The 18,960-nt window shown below is 39.2% G+C and overlaps 1 protein-coding gene across 1 annotated transcript in view; it reads right to left on the bottom strand.

Annotated features, from left to right (window-relative positions):
* PKP3 (plakophilin 3) overlaps positions 1 to 18,960 on the bottom strand; it is a 77,271-nt gene that overhangs the window by 37,443 nt on the left and 20,868 nt on the right. Inside the window, exon 2 of the mRNA XM_014067043.2 lies at positions 6,292 to 6,481. Coding sequence (XP_013922518.2) covers positions 6,292 to 6,481 — 190 coding nt within the window. The remainder of the gene's footprint in view (positions 1 to 6,291; positions 6,482 to 18,960) is intronic.

Raw genomic sequence — 18,960 nt, 5'->3', positions numbered from 1 at the left:
TATGTTGTTACTCTTCAGTAACAGTGAGAGTAGTGAAGGCCACAAAGGCAAAATTCAGTGTCCATGATCAGCTGGAGAACTGGAAATTACACTCTTGTCTTAAACAATTAAACTGGTATTATTTTGCAACTGGACTATTCTATCTTTCTGAAAAGACTTTGCAAAAGCCTATGTTTAAAGCACACAACAATTTCACTATGAAAACCATTATATTGTAATCTTTCAGACCTAAGCTTCAAAACAGAGAACATTATCCTCCCTGAGATCTACTGCATCAAAATCCAAACAGCAGGGGAAAAAACAGGTACTTTAAAAAACAGATTTAAAAAGAAAAATGAAAGGAAAATATGTCAACAAAACATCAGTTGAGTCAAGGCTGATGACTGGAGAAGGATTGCAATCCATCCTCGAAGCATATACCGTATTTATCGGTGTATAACACGCACCGGCGTATAACACGCATCCCCCATTTTAACACAAAAATTTGAGTAAAAATTTTTTTCATTAAAAATAAATGACTTGAAAGCTCGGAACTTAATGTTGGATTAAAATTTATAACATTAGAACATGAATTATAACATTAACTCCTCTTAAAAGGCAAATATGAAATGAAAAAACACCTCTTTGAGCAAAAAGTTATTTCCATTTTCTTCCTTATATAATATTTTCTGTTTCAACATAAAGTGCCTTCCTTCCTTCCCTCCCTCCCATCCCTTTCTTTATGTTTTCTTCATGCTTTCTTTTCTTTTTCCTCTGCTCTTTTTAAATCCCCCCCCCTTCTTCTCCTCCTCTACATTTAGGTTGGATTAGTTTGTACAACGGTCATCAAACTTCTGAAGTAAAAATAAATAAATAAATCATATTTAAGAAGAAGAAGAAAAAGGAAGACGTTTTTAGTTAAGTCAAACGTTTTAATAAAAGTTTCATCTTTTAAGATTTGTCCAACACATCCAATTGTAACCTTAACAGTAAAGAATATCACCCCAGCTGCTAAAGGTTCAACCAGTCTGAGAACCATTGAAAAGACAACAGTGCAAAATCCAAAAGACACAACTTCCTCACCGCCATTGCTTTGGTACCAAATCTTTGAGGAAGGGGCTCCAGAAAGAAGGAGGAGGGGGAGGAGGGGGAGGAGGAGGAGGAGGAGGAGGAGGGGGGAACCAAAGAGAGGCTTTTACCGGGTCTGCGTCTGCGCCCCACAGCCAGGACCGTCCTTGCGCCCCTCAAGCCGCGTTTCTTCCCGCAAAGCCCTTCGGGCAACCCGAGAGTTCCGCTTGACGCCAGAAGGGCTTTGCAGGAAGAAACGCCGCGTTTCTTCCTGCAAAGCCCTTCTGGCGTCAAGCGGAACTCTCGGGTTGCCCGAAGGGCTTTGTGGGGAAGAAACGCGGCTGGAGGGGCGCAAGGACGGTCCTGACTGTGGGGCGCAGACTCGGTAAAAGCTCTCTTTGGTTCCCTCCTCCTCCCCCTCCTTCCAGTTTGTGTGACGCTGCCGCCAGGCTGAGAGCTGCCGCTGAAACAAGTTTGGGGAGGTCCTTTGCAGCCAGCCAGTTCTAGCTGCCTGCAAAGGACTTCCCCACGTTTGCTTTGAAAGAAACCTCTGCGCGGGAGTTAGAAACCTCTGCGCGGGGGTTTCTTGCCATGTGCGTGGCCGCGTGGCCGCGCACCTTAGAGGGAACAGTGGACCCGGCGTACAAAATACCCATATTTATCGGCGTATAACGCGCAGTATCGGCGTATAACACGCAGGCAGGGTTTAAGCTTCCAATTTTAGTTTTAAAACTGCGTGTTATACGCCGATAAATACGGTACATAAAGGGATTCCCCAGTTCAGTTTTGGCAAGGCAAGAAACTAAAGATGATTGATGACACACAAGGTTATAAAATATAGTTACTATAAGAATATATAGGACATCTTCTCAACAATGTTATTCAGAATCTGATTCCCATTTTCTTTGTGGCAATTTCTGCCTGTCTTCCCTTGTCTTCTCTCACTTGTTCCATCACTTCCACAGGACAGAAGATGTATACAACATCCAGCTTCCTCTCTTTCCAGAGGCAAGTATATCATACATGAGATGCTTTCTCTTAAAGAATTAAAATCAATTCTGTATGCTATCATCACAATTTTTTCAAATGTGGTTGTGGGGCAAAGAGGACAGAATAGCAGGAGGAAGACATTTCCCTAAACCTAACTATGCCGCATGCTGTGGTTGAGACAGCCCCCTTCCCCAGCTCTATATCTACTGAAAACAGAGAACAAACAGGAAATTCTTTGTTTTTTTCCCTGAAGGACTTAAATGTAAGCATTTCAAAAGCTCTTTAAAGACACTATTATCTCACCCCTGTATTTGAAGGTGAAAGACCTCTTATCAGTCACTGGAGGGCAGCTATTCAAACCAGAAAAGAGTTAATAATACTGAGTCCTTTTATCCAGATCTATGCCTACCCCCAAACTGAGAGAGATTTTCGTGTAATCTTATTATATGAGCCTGCTGGTATAGTATATAGTATGAATCCATATTTAGTTAGAGAAAGTCTTTCATAACAAATGTCCTTAGAATGGAAATGTTCTTTTTTCCTTAAAATGGGATTGGAGGAGGAGTTGCAGCATGTGACCTGTGAGCCAAAAGTATCTCTAAGCCATGGTCTGACAATATTTCTATGATGCAGTATTTCTCACTATTGAACACACCTATAAAATTCAATTCCCCCAACTCTGGATGGAGTCCCAAGAAGGTTCCACAACCTTTTGCACTCTGATTCAGGTCACCTTGAGGACACAGATAAACCCACAAGTGGCCTCAATGACTCTCACGGAGCTAACTGCCAACCTTCAGAGTGCTAATAACCAGATGATTGCAAAGCATATAAATCGATCCATTCCCCATAATTCAGTCAGAACTGAAAAAATTTCTTGGATGAGAACTGAAATGTTTTCCAGAAAAAAAAGAAAGAAAGTCCAACTGTCTTTTGAAAAGCACTTTTGGGACAACCATGATTGAGAACATCTACAGACAACTCTGTCAAAAATTAAGAGAAACAAATGATTGGACTAATGATTGACCATGACCAATGGCCAGCAATGATAAAAGTTTTAAGATTTCTGAAGGGAGCACTGCAGTATGACATGTATGAGCACCATCCTTTCTGTCAACGGTAAGGCTTGTTTTGAAAAGTCTCAGCCCAGTCTCCCAACTACTGTTGATCTAGGAACGATTCCCTATCAGACAAAACAATTTAGACCCCATAGGATACCTGTCTATCCTAAATCCATTAAAGATAAACATGTTTTAGAAGCAGCCAGGGCTGAACCTGTACCAGGTCTGTACCACAATAGGAAACCTATCTATGTATGCCTTGCATTTTATGGGAAAAAAGAAATATGTATTGAAGCCTGCATAATTCTGATGCAGGAAGAAGATAAATAGGTTGTCAGTGGGAAATGTGTGGTTTTCTAGAAATACAAATTCCAGCTTCCTGCAAATAATGATCCTGCTAGCTCAGTATTGGTGCTCATCAATAACTAAAGAGTGAGGGGTCCTTCATCCTGGAATACATCCTGAATAATTATTATTATTATTAATAATAATTCCTGAATAATCTGATTAGAAATAGTTACTTGCTTTTTTTTTATAACTGTGGATAATTCTTATTTCAATCCAATTTAAGATCCCCATGTTATTTAATAATGACTTTGTATAAATCCTATCTTTCTATTGGATATATAACAACACTGTAATACATGCAGGATAGACACCAGGACAGGATATAGGGTTAGTCTATGATTATATCAGACTGATATATCAAAACATAAACAGACACAAAAAGCAAGGTCCTGGTATCTTCAAAAGTGGTTTACCCACTTCTGAAGCATTAATCAGAGTACAGTTCAAAGAAAATTTAGTTAGCATAATCCTCTGTAATGAATCTACTACTATTCAGTAATCTCAGAATGTTATGAAGACATAAATTAAGATAGCAATCACAAAGCTTTTTAATACAGAAATTCAAAAGAACTTCAGAGAACTCATGAAGAAACAATGAGTTGATAAACAGTGTCAAGGAGAGTTCAAATCGGCTATGTTAAGAAACCACTGTTTCAGCAACAACTCACACCAAAGTCTCAACCAGACTTCTCCACTTACCTTCTCTGCAGCAGAGCTAAGACTAGAGAAGAGCAAATTGTCATATTGACTTGAATTTATCAGATAATATATAATTTCCTGATAAAGAATTAGATATGGCAACTTTTATCCAGACTTTCTACTGAAATTGTATGTAACAAGCTAAACAACGGTGATAAATTAAATAATTTATGAAACTTTCTTCCCAACATCAATTATGTCAGAACAGCTAAGGCATTCTCTTAAAAGATTACAGGAAGAAACTTTCAAGCCAAACCTCCCGAGCCAGAAAGTACAATATGAAGTCTGACTAGCTTTGGTGGCTTACTTTATATACATATGAATTTAATTAATAAATTTTTATACCACCTCTCCTAATTTGGGAGTTTGTCTCAAACTCCCAATACAAAACATGAAAAATAATGAACAGAAATGCAACCAAAACATCTCAGACGCCATCTTAAAAGGAAACAAAATGGATTTCTTTTAAATGCTAGTCAGTTTTTCAGATGTAACAGAGCAAAAGCCTAGTAATTAGAGGCAGTATAATTGTAACAGATGCCATCTCAAAAATGTGAAGTTCAAAACTATAATTCTGCTCAATGCTTTTATTAGTTCCTGTATTGGCAGACATCCAACTGATACAACTTTCCAGAGATCCTGGGGTTGTGAAAATGACACCAAATTGATTTTTTTTTGCCAGTGATGCAACTATGAAAGACATAATGACTCTGGCAAGAAGGCTTTTCTAACAAGACATTTGTTAATTAGTGAGAAATAAACTCCTGATTCACATTGAAAAATGTGTAGTTGAAATAAAAGGGGAAGGCAAATTCAAATCTTACTCTGCTCAGCTATTGAATTACTTGCACTGTTTTCAATAACTCAGACACACATTTACATGTAATAAATCCAGTGGGACATAATCTCCAAGTAAACATGCCTGGGATCAAACTTCCCATCTTGTTTATCTCACTATGTTCAGTCTTAAACCTTTTTACTATAACTCAACTGTATTTACAGTAATTGAGTGACACCAACTCCTAAGAAAGTATTATCCTGATAATGGTTCTGTATTATGTAATATTTTGAATAACTATAATATTGTATCAATAAACAATTAACAAATTCCTTCTACTTTTTTCACCATTAGATAAGCTTTAGATAAGTGTTGGAGATGAGATTCAAAAAAGAACAGTATGGAATATAATATTCCTGAATTGGTTTAAGAAGAATAGTTATAGTTTGAATGTCTTCAGTTTATGTCATTCTTTTCTGGAAAGGAAGGGGAATGAAGGGGTATTCTAGTTATCTAAAACCTAAATGCTGTGTCTTACAAAACTGGGAGTCAGCAATGCAACATAGGCTGGTGTAGCTACTTTGAAGACCAAATTAATGCAAAACCAAATTAATGAAAGGAAAACTTTTCTCTCATGCAACCTTCCTTTTGACTGACAAATCTCTGATAGATTTGAGATAAACAGAAGGCTAGAAATGGAACACAACACATGGATTTCCCATCACTTTCCATTAACTTAAAACTGCAATTGGAAAAATAAGGTTTTTTTTTAACAAAAGCACTTCTAATAACACAGCTAATCACCTTTTCATAGATTTCAAAGAAGCTTCAACTGGTTACACTGCTGCAGTCAAGGCCACACACCCAACCCAACATATTTCTGGAAGCGATATTTGCATCAGCATTCTTGAACTAACTCCTCCAAAGTCAGCCTCCCCCACCTCCCCACCCCAAAGTCCAGGCCTTTTATAAATGCAACTTTGCTGAAGAAATTTGGGAGAATTCACTGAACAATCGGAATTGGGTGCAATAAAAAGCGTCCTTTTTTTTATTCTAAGCCTAGACGCTTATTAGAGTTATAAGAAGTTCTAAGCCAAGAGGCATCCCAGTTCACCTCTCACGCAATCACTGGGTGGCTTTTGGCAAGCCACGATTTGCTTGGTTTTTTACCCTGGGAACTAGGGAGAGAGAACTGTCACTCCGCAAAGCATTCGCGGGAAATGGCTGTTGTTAAACGGCCTGCTCAACCCACTCAAGTCCCCTTATAGCCCCCTAGAATGGACGCCTCCACGCTCTTTGCCCGAAGGCCCTAAGGTCATCTCAACCCCTCCCCCCCACATACCCGCAGTCCCTCACCTCAGAGCCTACCTTTCAACTCGGCGTAGTCCGAGAAGACTCCGTTACTCCTGGGGGTCGTGTGGCTCTTCTGCAGCATCCGCATCCGGACTTGCTCCTGCACCCGGGCGTTCTTGAGCAGCTCGGCGTCCGGCACCTCCTTGCGCTTCCTGTCGAGCTGCTGGTCCGAGGGCAGCGCCAAGGAACACACGCCGTTCTCCGGCTGCAGAGCCGACAAGAAGAAATTATTTTCATGCATGGTGGCAGCAGCCTAGCAAAGGGGGACATTCAAACGGGCCCCGGCTCTTTTTTTTCTGCTTGAGGCCTCCTTGGACCCAGCAAGAAATTGCTCGGGCGGGGGAAGTGGGGGGGAAAGTTCCGACAACTCTGCGGCTGTTCTTCTCTTGAGCCCGAGCGGGCCAGTTCCACACTCCGAAAAGGCGCGAACTTGTCTACAGGTGGCCTCCGGCAGGCCCTTCCTCTCTACTTCGGTTCCTCAGCTCAAGAAAGTTGTTCCACTCGGGGCGAGGGCGGGCGGGCGCACAAGCACAGACTCCTCCAACCTCCCCGGTCCCGCGCCATGCTCGTCTTCCCCGCCAGCCTTGTTTTGGTCTCCTGGGACTCTCTTTGCCCAGTCCTCCCCCCCCCCCTTACTTGTAACACACCTACGGGGTCACACCCCTTTCTCTATCAACTGACGCCTGTAAGGAAGGCGGGCTTTAAGGCAGAGCAGGCCGGCCGGTTCCACCTTAAAAAAGCAGGTGAGGCGTTTGGCAAGTTGCGAGATTTCCGACAGAATCCCAAGGGTGCCCGCGATGCAACCGCCGGCCCTGCCCTGGCCCTCATCAGCCTCCGCAAACCAGCAGAAGCGGTTCTGGGTGCGGCGAGGCCTCCGGGGCTTGAGGGGGGGTGGGGTGGAGTGGGGTACCATCTCCTTTCCTCCTCCTCTGTAATGGAAGCAAAAGTTGCAAATCGCTGTGGTCTGGCTAGGGAAACTGCCTGGACTCCCTGGGGCGGAAAGGCCGGGAAGAAAGCAAGGAGGGGGAAGGCGCGCGGCTGTCCCGCCTCGGCCGTGTTTTGTTTTTTGCGCCCAACAAAATAAAAGTACACGTCGAGCGAAGAAGACTGGCGCTCCAGCCGAGGCAGGTCAAAGTCCCCGCGCTGTTTTCTCTCTTTTCCCCACCCAGAAGCCCGGGAGGCGCCTCCGCCTTGCGGAGCGTGCACAACCCGATCGGCAATTACTAGGGACGCGCGTCGCTTCCGATAGCTGGACTTCAAAGAAGTTTCAAGGGGAGCAAAAGCAGGGAGGGTTAGGAGAGCGTCTTATTATTATTATTTCTTTTCATCAGCAGTCTTTTCCCTTTTGCAAAAGTATCTGGTGGGAGTTACGAAGGGAGAGATCAGAGTGATGGCAGCAGCTGGCTTGGAAACTTCCTGCAAGGGGTTCCCAACTTCCCACGTGTATCCCTCGGTTGTGTTTTCGTTTTCTTTGGAGGGTGTGTACAACCATTTAAACTTGCCCGGTTTCAGAAGAAGCAGAGAGAATTTCACATATCTGTGGGGACAGCCCTTGTGTCATTGCCCACCCTGCTTATCTGGCAAAACCTAATCATTATTCCCCCCCCCCCTACTCTCTCTTGTGGGAAGTTATCATCCAGCCCTCTCCCAGAAAAATGAAATATCCTAGGAAATATTGAAAAGGCAGAATATTTCTCTGGATGTGAAAAGAAAGAAACATGTTTTAAAAGACAGAATAGCTGCCTGTAGCTTCCTGCCCATCTCCACTTTGTCAATGGGCATTAAGAAGGCCAAGCTAGTCTACTTTACATAATAAAGACTTCTCCACTTCAGCTGCAGGGCAGGATGGCATTAAAGCATGATAATGGCCCTTTACCCAACTGGCCACATGGCATCTGAGAACTCAACCATACCTGGATTAAAAACACAGCCTAGAGAGTTTCCCCTGCATGGCCCCATGGGAGTCTGACAACCAATCAGAATACATTTCTTACACAGGAACAGGAAACAGAATAGTGGGACTGAACAGGTTATAAAAAGCCTAGCAAGCCCCTCCCTCAGCCCTTCTCTTCTTCTCCACCAACATTGAAGCATGTGATCACCTTTTCTGTTCAAGACTCAAGCCATGTGGCCCTGTCCAACAATAAACCATCTTTCCAAGCAGCCTCCATGTCTCCAGTGTCTTTTTCCTCACTTAGAGCTGAACCCAGAAGGACATTTCTTTCATCACTCCTACACACCTTTGTTCATATGATACTTCTACTATATGATACTATCACAGTCAATTATTTCCTTACATGCTGCTGCTTACACACATTTAAGTTTGTGAGTTTCTTTGGGCAAGTAATTTTTCCTCCACTTGGTAACCTTTTGCCTGTTACTGGACTCTGCAACCTGTTCCTTTATGCTTGTCTCCAATTGGCTTAACTGAGAGTACAAATGCATAAACAGCCCATGATTGAGCAGCATATGCTGTACAGAGTCCTTGCACCTTGCCCACAAACAAGACTTCCCCAAGTCAAATGTGAGGATAGGGACTTTCCTTATCAATAATATGGAAGAGGATTGCCATTACTTTTTTCTGGGATTAAAAAATAAATAAATTCCCAGGCTGGTTTCTAGCTATTATATGGGTACCTAGAATTATTGTTCTGTACAGTAATAGTATGTTCTATATACAGCAATTGGTCCTATACCTGAACCCACCTCTATGTCATTCCGTCAACCTTGTTGCTGTCTGATTAAGTTATATCTATCCACTGAAAGATATTTGCATATTAAGAAACAGTTAAATGATATTGAAGTAGCTCAGATATTTCCAGTCTGTAATGATATGGCTGTAAGAATGTACCTTCAGAAGGGATGGAACCATGCAGTGAGATTTTAGGATTGATGATATTCCAAGTAGTACTACAGTAATAAAATTTGACTGCAGTAGTAGATATGAGCCATCCTCTCCCCTCTTTCATATTACTAATTTGGTTCATTCTTGAAACAACAATTATTTCTGCAAATATGCCAGCCTGCGGCCCACCTGGAACAATAATTATTATATGTACCATGTTCATAATATTGTTTCCTTTGTATGGTCTCTAGCCAAATAATAATTAGCTAGCATTTATGAAGTGCTGTCAGATGTCCAGACGAAAGACTCTCTTGAGGTATGTAACCTTGATGATAGTACAGTAATAACTAGACCCAACCCTGCTTAGCTTTATGAATTCCACACAGCACAGCACAACATTGAGTATCCAGTTATTAAACATTTTGTGATTAAAGTATGAACCATCCTCTTGGATAAGAAAGCATTCCCAAAGGAAGATGACTTTGTTAAAAAGGAGTGACCCTTTGTTGTGGGAAACAGGCCCAAAATGTGCAGCAATTAAGTCAGACGTTGGGACAAAGCATTTCCCAGTACTATATTGAAAATGGAAATAAAATTGCATTTTTATATTCTTACATATTAAAAGTTTATGTATAACTTGCTTCAATATATTCAATCAAACATAATACCATAGTTTTGGATACATTAATTTTTAGATTCATACTTTTCATTGCATTATGCAATGGATCTAAAATTTGTGGCATATCATTTGCATTCTCAGCCAACCACTTGAGATCAGCCATTTACATATAATGCACTTAGTAATGCACCATTGATGTCAGTCCAAGTGTTCCTTGGAGAAGTTTGTTAGCACTTGCAGATGACTATGGAGGATATGGATTATCTAGACATGTTTGAAGGCACTCTCCATGGGAATTCTCCTTCTATGGAAAGCTGCCCCTTGAAATGAAGATAGCCTTAATCTGCATGGCCTTCCAGAGATTTCTAAAAAAAAAACCTATCTCTTAAAAAGCCACTTATAGAAAGCACTCAGGGACTGATTACAGATTAACAGAGTTGGAAGGGACCTTCAAGGTCATCTACTCCAGCCCCCTGCCCAAGCAGGAGACCCTGCTTACTCCATTTCTGACATGGCAATCCAATATTTTCTTGAAAGCTTCCGGTGATGAATCTCACACAACTTCTGAAGACAAGCTATCCATTGGTTGGTTGTTCTCACTATCAGAAAATCTCTCCTTCCTTCTTGACTGATTGTGGAGATAAGATTACCTATGCTACTTGAATTTCAGTTAATGAATGAATATAACCTGTATGACTTATTATTGTTCCATGTACTAATATCTGCAAACCATTTAAATCTACCTGTATAGAGATGGTAGATAAATTGCAAATAACAAAAATTCATATCTGTTTCTCTTTCTATATATCTCTATCATCTCTATCTTTATCTCCATCCATGTCTGTCTGTCTGTCTCCTGCCTGCCTGCCTGCCTGCCTGCCTGCCTGCCTGCCTGCCTGCCTGCCTGCCTGCCTGCCTGCCTGCCTGCCTGCCTGCCTGCCTGCCTGCCTATCTATCTATCTATCTATCTATCTATCTATCTATCTATCTATCTATCTATCTATCTATCTATCTATCATCTATCTATCTATCTATCTATCTATCTATCATCTATCTATCTATCATCTATTTATCCTAAATGACCAAGGACATTATACATCTTCATCATACTCGCTGTTCTGTGTTGAATCTTTCACAAGGTATTCTATTTATTTTCATTCTGTACATGCTTCCATCATATATATGTTACTTCATTCAGTTAAAAAAAACTGCAAGCACTGCAGGAACACTGCAGTTCCATATTTGTACATAACATCCTGTAATTCAAGCCTTAAATAAGTCATGTAGCTATTCCATAAACAAACCATAACTATATTTTAATATTTCTCCAGAAAAATGTCCATTTATGTGGCCTTACCATTTTAAAGCATTCTCACATTTATGACTTCTTCATCAGTTTTTTTCATATGTTTTAGCATTTATAGTATTTCTTTCAAACTCGCCCTTCAACATATCACATTTTTTGCCATATAACACTGTAATATTCTTATACCAGCATTGCCACACATTTATTTTTAATTACATGCACTCTGCTGGAGGCTCTTTGTTTGCTATCTTCACAGACTTTCAAAGTAATATCTAAATTATTTAATCATATAGTATTTTTGTTTATATCAAAATTGTTCTTCATTTTCTCTCCTTCCTTAACCTGCCTTGGTTATATTTTTACAACCATATTTTGTCTCTTTAGACATTATTTAGTATATTTTTCTCACCCTTATTTTTTGCAGCATATTTTAATTCTCTCCCACATTAGTGGCTATATCTTTCTATCTCTATCGTCATTGCCATCTCCATCTTCATATCTGTACTTTATCCCAAGGAATGTTGTAGGAATGATCATTTCCCCAGGCATTCTTTTTTATACCGGTACTTAGTGTAATTCTACACATTTCTGTAATATAAATGTCTACTCCAAATAGTGTTCACATCATACTTCCTTTCATATCCTTTCCATTCATTCTGTTGGGAAATTAAACTACAAGTTTAATAGAGGATTCTATTTTTATCTAGAACTCTAGATAGAGGATTTACACTTTATCTTCTTGCAATAGTGTGGTTTTCATGTTTGTTCTTTTCACATCTTTTCATTTCTTCCATGTCCCTTTCCCCCAAAATCCACTATTAACAAATAATAATCTGTTCCATGCTGAAAAATTCTCATTATACTTATATCTTTGTATTAGTCTTTCATGATAAAAATGAAATTAGTGATGCTTTTTAAATAATTCTTTTTTTATGTACAGAAATACAGAAACATTTATTTAAACAACATACTGTATACATATTAAATAGACACTTTTCTAAATACTTACTGACCAAATATCACCATTTCCAGTTATTTTTGGTCTCAGAATAACTTAATCATATTCTCTATACTCTTATCATCATATTTTCAGACACCCACTTATGTCACCTAAACGAATATCACACCCTAGCCTCTAATTTGATCACTTTAATTCAGAAGATTGCACAATTTTCTTCAAACTCATACCCAGTTCTTCCAACATTACCATCCGCTGAAATGTGACACACAGATACTACAAGGTATAGATTCCATATTTCCTATAACAGCCTAGGTCAGTGGTTCTCAACCTGTGGGTCGGGACCCCTTTGGGGGTCGAACAACCCTTTCACAGGAGTCGCCTAAGACCATAGGAAAACACATATTTTTGAAAAAATACAGAAAACATAAAATAATTTTGTGGTTGGGGGTCACCACAACATGAGGAACTGTATTAAAGGGTCATGGCATTAGGAAGGTTGAGACCCACTAGCCTAGGTGACACCAATTCATTGAGGCTTTTACAGAATGTTATTTACTATAGAGACGGTCCATACTAAGTCATCAACCTTGGCCATGTCCATGTCCTACATAGTATTCCTTGCTAACGGTAAAACATAATCCTGGTCAGTTTTGGTATATTTTGGCTAATCTCCCAGAAGTGAAATCTAAATCAATCTTATTTCCATGTGAAGATGGGAAATCTAGGGACTGTTTCAACCCAACATAACATTGACTGCATCCCACTAATTAGGAGGCACACGAGTACACCAGTACACACTTAAAATACTAATCCTAGAAAACCTTAGGTGGTTTGTGGTAAAGGGGGGGGCAGGGCGGGAGAGCAGTCTTCAACATGACACATTGTATTTTTATCTGTAACAGCCTAAGTGCAAATAGTGTTATCCCACCCAAGACATCTCTGTTGACTTGATACAGGAAAACAGTGTGAGGTCATTTTCATGATTCATCACAGAAAACTTTGTCTTTGTGGGAAGTCTGCCAAAATGGGAAGTGGGTCAGCCTGTGGTGACCACAGCATAAAATATGCATGACATCGATATGTTCAGCTCCAAGTCTAGCTTTTTAAGATAAAATCTGTCCCAGGTGTTGTTTGTGCTGATTCAATGTACTTGCTTCTTGTTTCTAACGGTAGGGTACTCTTGAATGTTCCAAGGACACCCCAGTTCTGCCACTCCTTATACTGATCTTTTCTAGCCTAAATGGAGATTGAGACTTTTCAGATGAGAAAGATCTTGTCAGTCTTGTTCTTTAGTGTTATTTCACTGAGAATCAGGGATGCTACTTTCAGAACAACCTGTCCTCGTTATTTCCTTTAAAAATGGTAGTTTGATCTCACATTTATTATTTTTATTTTATTATTTGCCCAATGTAAGAAGTGTTGGGCAGATGGTGAGAAAGCTTTCCCCTCATCTCTAACAACTATCTGCAACCTCCGTTTCTTTTTATGCTATTCATTTATTTATTTATTACATTTTTATGTAATATCCATCTCCTCTATAAAGTGACTCTGGGCTATGTGATAAAGTCTCCAATAAAAGCATCAGGTGCAAGGAATGTACTGTATGTGTTGCAAACAATGGAGCAGGAGGAGCCATCAGATAAAAGCAGGAATGGGCTTTTGCTTCCATCCATTCTTCAATGTGCATTCATTTTTAAATAATGATTTTTATAAAGCATTATAGTTAAACTACAAACTAGTGCAACCTATAGAAAATAAAAGAATAAAAGGAAAAAAAGTGCAGAAAAAGGGAAAATATTTTTAAAAAGAAAGAAAGCATAAGAATACAGGTAGTTCTAGATTTTCAACAGTTTATTTAGTAACCATTCAAAATTACAACGGCACTAAAACAGTGATTTATGACCATTTTTCACATGACCACTGCAGCATCCCCATGGTCACATGATCGAAATTCAAATGCTTGGCAACTGGTTAATACTTGTGACAGTTGTAGTGTCCTGGAATCATGTGATCAGCTTTTGCGACCTGCCAAGCAAAGTCAATGGGAAGCCAGATTCCCGTAACATTCATTTTACTAATTTAACAATTGCAATGATTCACTTAACAACAGTGGCAAGAAAAGTCATAAAATGGGGCAAAACTCATTTAACAAAGGTTTCATTTAGCAACATAAATTTTGGGTTCAGTTGTGGTTGTAAGTCAAGGACTACCTGTATAGCAAAGGAAAAGAAGTGACTCCGCCATTTGTCACAACAATTGTAAACAATTTTAACAACTTATCATTTTTTAAAAAAAATATAATATCTTTATCCCATATCATATCTCTTATGTATAAACAGATCCTTGAAATCTCATCATTCAGTCCTGGTCAGCAAAAGTCCATTAAGTGTAAGAAGATATAACCACATATCTATTTTAACCTTGAGCAGATAAATCCACTTTGTACTCTTTTAGAGATAATCATGATCTTTAATCCCTTCAAATCTATCACTTTTCATTTTGTCAAAAATTTGAAATTGACCTGCTATGAGATCAAGGGCATCTTTGGACATAATGTGTACCTAGTACCTTAGGTGCAAAAATCACAGTGAGGTACTTTGCACATATTTATTTTTGTATCCTGAACCATTAAAGAAACCGTACTTGCTAACTTTTACATTTAGAATGAGACCATTTGAATCTTTCCTTGTCTTTTTTTTTTTTTTCATGTCACTGAAACCTGCATCACAAAAATGGTGTATCATCCACATATCTCCAATACAAATTTTGCTTGCTGTTTTTCCTTTCTGGTTGTTCTATCAAACTAAATTGTACTCATACAACAACAAAAATAGGTGTATTAGCTAGGCAGCCATTCCCAAATCTGGTACCTCCAGATATTTTGGATTTAAGCTTCTAAAATCTTCCAGCCACCTCAGTTGCTTGCACCACATAGCTAAAGGTATTGACATACAATGAGCCTTGCAAGTAATCTTGCATGAAATGGCCTTACTTTAAAGCAAATTCAGAGAACAAACAGGAAAATACATTTCTTATATAGTCTTGAAAAGTACATTTACAGTGCTGTCCCAGAATTTAAAGAGTCCTACCTTCATATGACCCCTTTCTGATGGTTTGTTTGTGGCTGAAAAATGCCTGAAATATAGTTAGTCCTTATCTTATGACTGCACTTGGGCCCCAAATTCTGTTGCTAAGTGAAAAATTTGTTAGGTGGGTTTTTCTCCATTTTATGCCCTTTATTGTTATAGTAATTAAGTAAATCACTGCAATTGTTAAGTTAGTAACACGATTGCTAAGGGAATCTGGCTGTCCCATCGAATTTGATCATCAGAAGTTTGCCAAAGGTGATCACATGATGCCAGGACACTGCAACCGTCATAAATACGAGTCAGTTGCTGCTAAGCATCAGAATTTTGGTCACATGGGGGGCTGTAAAGGTCTTATGTGTGAAAAATTGTCATAAATCATTTTTTTCAGTGCTGTTGTAACTGAATGGTCACTAAATGAACTGATGTAAGTTGAGGACTCTGTAGATAGACAATCCGGACTTTTTGGAATTGAGAAAATGTAGGAGTTTGGACAAATACATTTTTTTCATCCATGCATAAAAACTCACACTTGTCACCCTTTTATATCACCATACATATGTGGAATTGGATTATTGGCTTTTAAATTTCCCTTTTAAGCTTGCCATCTTCCTATTATCTCCTACTACAAGCGGTTATAAGCTTCCAGGGTAAAAGGGTGCCATCTAGTTTTCTGGCATGTTAATGTTTCACTGGCAGATGGGAAAGTGCAGAATGATTTTGTTTTGTGGTGTACTTTTCAGCAACTCACAGGCAACTGACCAAGGATTGATTTGGAGCCTTTATTTATAACTGTAATCTTGATGTAGTGTAAAGCTGGGATCTAGGCTTTATTTGAACAGTCTTCCTTCACGTTGAAGTTGTTTGAATGTTTATGTATCTTGATACCTTCTTTATGCAGTTACACATTATACTTTGACATAGTTATCAGTGCTTGTGTGTTTTCAAATTGGGTTTTGTATCCATCATGAAGCAGCACATAATTTTTCAAGCTAACAATGCCTTTCATATTCTTATTCATATTAATACTGCATTTTGTGACCCTAATATATACCCGTCCACAACTGCGGGGGATGTGGTAAATGGCTGTTAATGAGAGTGGATTTTTGTCATCCTTGGATGAGTGAATAATTTCTTGAATTTTTTCTTGGCTTGCAGATGGTTTTAGGCTGTGCTTCCCTAATAGTTTTCCAAGTTGTGTAACTTTCTTAGAGAGTATCACCTTTCCTACTGGATGTAGTTTGTCTTGGATGCAATTTCATTATTGTTTTTATTGTTGGATTGCATTGTCTGCTTAACCTCCTTGGCAGAATGTTCATTAACTCATAGAATGTTTTCAAAATTGCAAGTAGGTCAAAGTAGCATGTGCAGCTGCTTATGAGATGCATAAACACTTTTAACAATTTTAACAATAAGGAAGGTAATTTGAAGGTCAATCAAGACTGGAACACTATACCAAAATTAAACTGCACTTAATTAACATCAAAATTAATTTATAGCAGATTCACCTGAAAGCAGTGGCTTATTTTAGGCTACTGTTCTAAAACAAGGTGAATTAGGTATTTCTTCAATATAGACCAGTTGGAACTTTACCTAGGTTGAAGAACCAATCATTTTTCTTGGATTCCTATAACATGGACCAGTTAGAAATCAGATCAGCTGGAAATATCAATCAGAAATCAGATTAGCCAGTTACAAATGCAAGAGCCCAGGCAATTCTTGCTCATTTAGTTGTCAGCTGCCAAGGGGGACACTATGAAACAGCTCATTTTGCTTCTGAAGTTATCAGCCACAGACATTGGATAAATATTAGGACATCAGAAAGTTAAACTGAAGCTTATCATCACATAGTCAACCCTGCCCATAAAATCTACGCTAGCATAAATATTACTATATTTTAATATACAAATCTAGCTTTTTACATATTAACTATGCACTGTATTATATGTATTACGTGTACTGTATTATATGTATTCCATTATAACTATGTACTGTATTATACTGTATGCGCTATGTTATCACTATAATATATTATAACTGCTAGAATATTCTATGTCCTTCATTGGAAAGCACATAAATTCTTCCTGTACAGAAATTGCAAATGTAGTTATTGGAATATGCCTTGATGTCTAACATTTCATATCTGAAAAAGAAATCTGATATAGAATTTAACATTCAACAAGACGTTTGGGGATTATAAGTCTGTTACCACATCTAAAATATGGGTTTCTTTTAATATAAACATTTTAATATTTAATTTTTCAATTATTTGTTAAACAAGGATAGATTTTTTAAAATTGATTCAATACAAGTAATTTGGTCACTCAGGTTTACTCTTTGTGCTGTTTTGGTTATTAATACCACTATTTAATTTGACAATGATCTGCAGTTTTAAAATGGGTTTTTAATTTGGTTAATTAAAGTAGTATTACTCTGATAATGTATACTCAGTTTACTTAATTTTATGTTTGTAAATCTTCTCTGTTTACTTCGTGCTATGCTTTTTTCTCTTTTCCTTGTTTTTTTCCTTTCAAAATGTTTTGCACAGAGAGAATAGCATTGTCACCAAAGATGATTTTTTTTCTTATGAGACGGCCTAGTATTGAAAAGAAAATCTTTAATCCTCTATTCACTCTCAGTGAATATATTGTCTTGGAGTTGCCCAGTATAAGGAAAGATTGTGCACCATTACCATTTTTAAAGGAAATATTACTTCCAAGAGAATCCCTGTATTGTCCAAAGCAGGGATGTCAAACTCAAGGCCTGCAGGCTGAATCTGGCCCACAGGGTACTTAGATCTGGCCCTCAGGATCAGCTCGTGGTGCCTCTGCCAGAAAAAGTGGAACTGGGTGGGGGGAGGGAGCACAGGGCCCCGAGCTTCGTTTTCACTGGCAGAGGGCTGCAGGAGGCCTTTGCAGCAGAAAACAGGGCACTGAGGGATTGCAAGAAGGGACAGGAAAGGCGAAAGGGAAAGAGGAAAGACAAAGAAGGAAAGATGGGAAGAGGGAAGAGAGCGAAGAAGGAAAAATAAGGAAAGGGGAAGGAAGAAGAAAGGAGAATGAAGAGGGAAGGAAAAAGAAGAAAAGGAAGAAAGGAAATTATAATGAGAGTGAGGGAGGGTCTCAGGGAAGTCCTGCCTTAGTTCAGTTCAGTTTATTATACTTGTATGCCGCCCTATTCCCGAGGGACTCAGGGCAGCTAACAAACCAATGGGGAAGGGGGAAATACAAAAAACAAACAAGACAAAAAACAAGATACACAAAACAGATTAAAAAACAACACAACAATCACAGCAATTCAAGTGGGGCTGGGAACTCAACAGCCCGAGGCCTGCCGGAACAGCCAGGTCTTGATGGCTTTGCGGAAAGCCTGAAGGGTGGTGACGGTCTGAATCTTCACGGGGAGATCGTTCCAGAGGGCCGGAGCAGCCACAGAGAAGGCCCTCCCCCAAGGGGTCAACAGTCGACGTTGGCTAGCTGATGGCATTCGGAGGAGGCCTAATCTGTGGGATCTAATTGGTCGTAGGGAGGTATGCATTAGCATTTGGCCACCACAGGTGTCCCTGGCACGGGTCCCCTGTCACGCCCACCCCTGGCCACACCCACCATGACCATCCCTCCCAACCGAGGTCAAATACAACCCTGATGCAGCCCTTAAAGAGTTTGACACCCCTGGTCCAGCGTATAGACTATAAAACATTGAATAAAATATATTTATTACCTTTGCATTTTATATTTAATTTAGAATTGCCCAAAATTTGCTAGGCACAAGTTTCTGTTTGAATACTACAAAATTTTCTAACCTCTGGGAATATGATCACCAATCCTGAGTTAAGATGATCTTGGTGAGATGGTACATGTAGGCTTA

Source organism: Thamnophis sirtalis, unplaced genomic scaffold (assembly GCF_051295495.1).
Source record: "Thamnophis sirtalis isolate CommonGarterSnake01/CBP01778 unplaced genomic scaffold, rThaSir2_p1.2 scaffold_1, whole genome shotgun sequence".
Classification (NCBI taxonomy): Eukaryota; Metazoa; Chordata; class Lepidosauria; order Squamata; family Natricidae; genus Thamnophis; species Thamnophis sirtalis.
This window is presented reverse-complemented; position numbering and strand designations above follow the sequence as displayed.